At 41.9% G+C, this 1,715-nt stretch overlaps 1 protein-coding gene across 1 annotated transcript in view; it reads right to left on the reverse strand.

The window, feature by feature from the left end:
- Positions 1–1,715, reverse strand: part of OIT3 (oncoprotein induced transcript 3) — a 29,694-nt gene that overhangs the window by 8,153 nt on the left and 19,826 nt on the right. Inside the window, exon 8 of the mRNA XM_008591817.1 lies at positions 763–862. Coding sequence (XP_008590039.1) covers positions 763–862 — 100 coding nt within the window. The remainder of the gene's footprint in view (positions 1–762; positions 863–1,715) is intronic.

The raw sequence follows: 1,715 nt of genomic DNA on the forward strand, positions 1-1,715 counted from the left end.
CGGGAGCGCCGCCGCACTTCCCAAGCGGTGCACTGTAGCAGTGCGCCACTGGGCCGGCCCAGTCATAAGTTTTTTTTATGTCTGCTTCCCCCCATATTTATCATTTTAATAACTGCTTCACATTGCATTAAATTGATACAGTATGGCCCTTAGACCTATTTGTTTGGGGGCTTTGTTCCCCCACCCCCTGATAACAATGCTCTACAAACACTTCCGACAAACCTTGTTTTTTGTCTTGTTTTGGAGAAACCATCGGAATTGGAATTTTTAGATAAAAGAATATGATTATTTTTATAGTTATTATCACACAGCGTTCAAGAAAGTGAACCAATTTACACCGTCATTGTCTACCTCTCCCTATAACCTTGCAAGCATTGTAACGATTGTAAATTTAATTTGTATAAAATGGTGTCTTATAATTGTTTTAACTGGCATTTTGAGTACTATTTTCACAGAGCACTTCGCTATTTGTCTTTTCTGTGCATTTCCTGTCATATCCTTTGCATGTGACTGACCACCACACTGGCTTTTTCAACCATACCTGCCCACAAAGATTTCAAATTATGGTTCTATAGCATTTTCTTTGAACAAGCACAGTTATTTGGGGAAGAGAGGGAGATAGCTCAGGCATGCAGGAAGACGTTAAGCTTCTCCACGACCAGTTCCACTGTGTTTGGCCTAGAAAGCATGCAGATCCTAACCATGAAACATCAAAAAGGAAGGCTCGAGTCCAGGGTTTTAAGGTAAAGGTGTTCAGCTCACCTTGTGGTCTTTGCCCACAAACTTGAAGACAGGGACCTGGAAGTGCTTTGCTAGGTGATCCCGGGATGAGTACTGCTTTACTGAGTCATCTGAAATGCAGCTGAAAGTAGGACAGATGGCACGTAAGACTTGATCGATTCAACAGAGGTGGAAAAACAATCTAGTCCGACATGTTTGGTCCAAAGAGAGGCAAACTGGGTGGAGGAGGCTGGGCGGCACTCAAGCTTTTTGAGAATGAAGGGAAAATGAAATTCCCTCCCGGTGAAGGCATCGCCTTACTCGTTAACAATGTCTGTCCCTCTCTCATGCCCCGTGGCCACAAAGTGGGTGCAAGCACCTCCTGCTAAGTGAACGTGTTTAAGTATAAGCAAAAGCAACACCTTTATTTCAAAGATATCTTTTGTTGGTAAGGCTGGCTTTTCATTTGTAATACACTGCAGGAATTCTGCCTTCAGGTACTTTACTATTGGTTTGAGAAGGTTTTTCTTTCATTAAATTTAATAAATATTTATTGGGCACTAACAGACACCACTGAAGGGAACACAAAGATGAGCAAACCCCATTTTGTGCATCAAATGCTGCATAAACGTCTAAGTTTCTGAGAGAATAACTGATCTGACTGGGGAAAAGTCATTCACCTCCAAATTGTTTTAATTTCTCTTTTCACAAATTTAATGCTAAATTGCAGTTTGAAAGGTTTTGTGGGTTTAATCTCAGGTCTACCGCTTCAAGCGAAATTCCTACGTTCAGCTCAGGTTAGCTGGCGAGAAAAGCGTTACTGACCGTCCATGCCCAGGCCAAGCTTTTAGATGCTGACAAACCTTCTCTCCTTAAAGGCTGAGGATCACCCTCCCATTATCTTTCCCATTGCAACTTCCAAAGGAACTTGAAATTTTTCTGGACACAATTGCCTTTTCACATATATCTAATAATTCCTGTCTACTGAGCCAGGA

Source organism: Galeopterus variegatus, unplaced genomic scaffold (genome assembly GCF_000696425.1).
Source record: "Galeopterus variegatus unplaced genomic scaffold, G_variegatus-3.0.2 Scaffold7314, whole genome shotgun sequence".
NCBI lineage: Eukaryota > Metazoa > Chordata > Mammalia > Dermoptera > Cynocephalidae > Galeopterus > Galeopterus variegatus.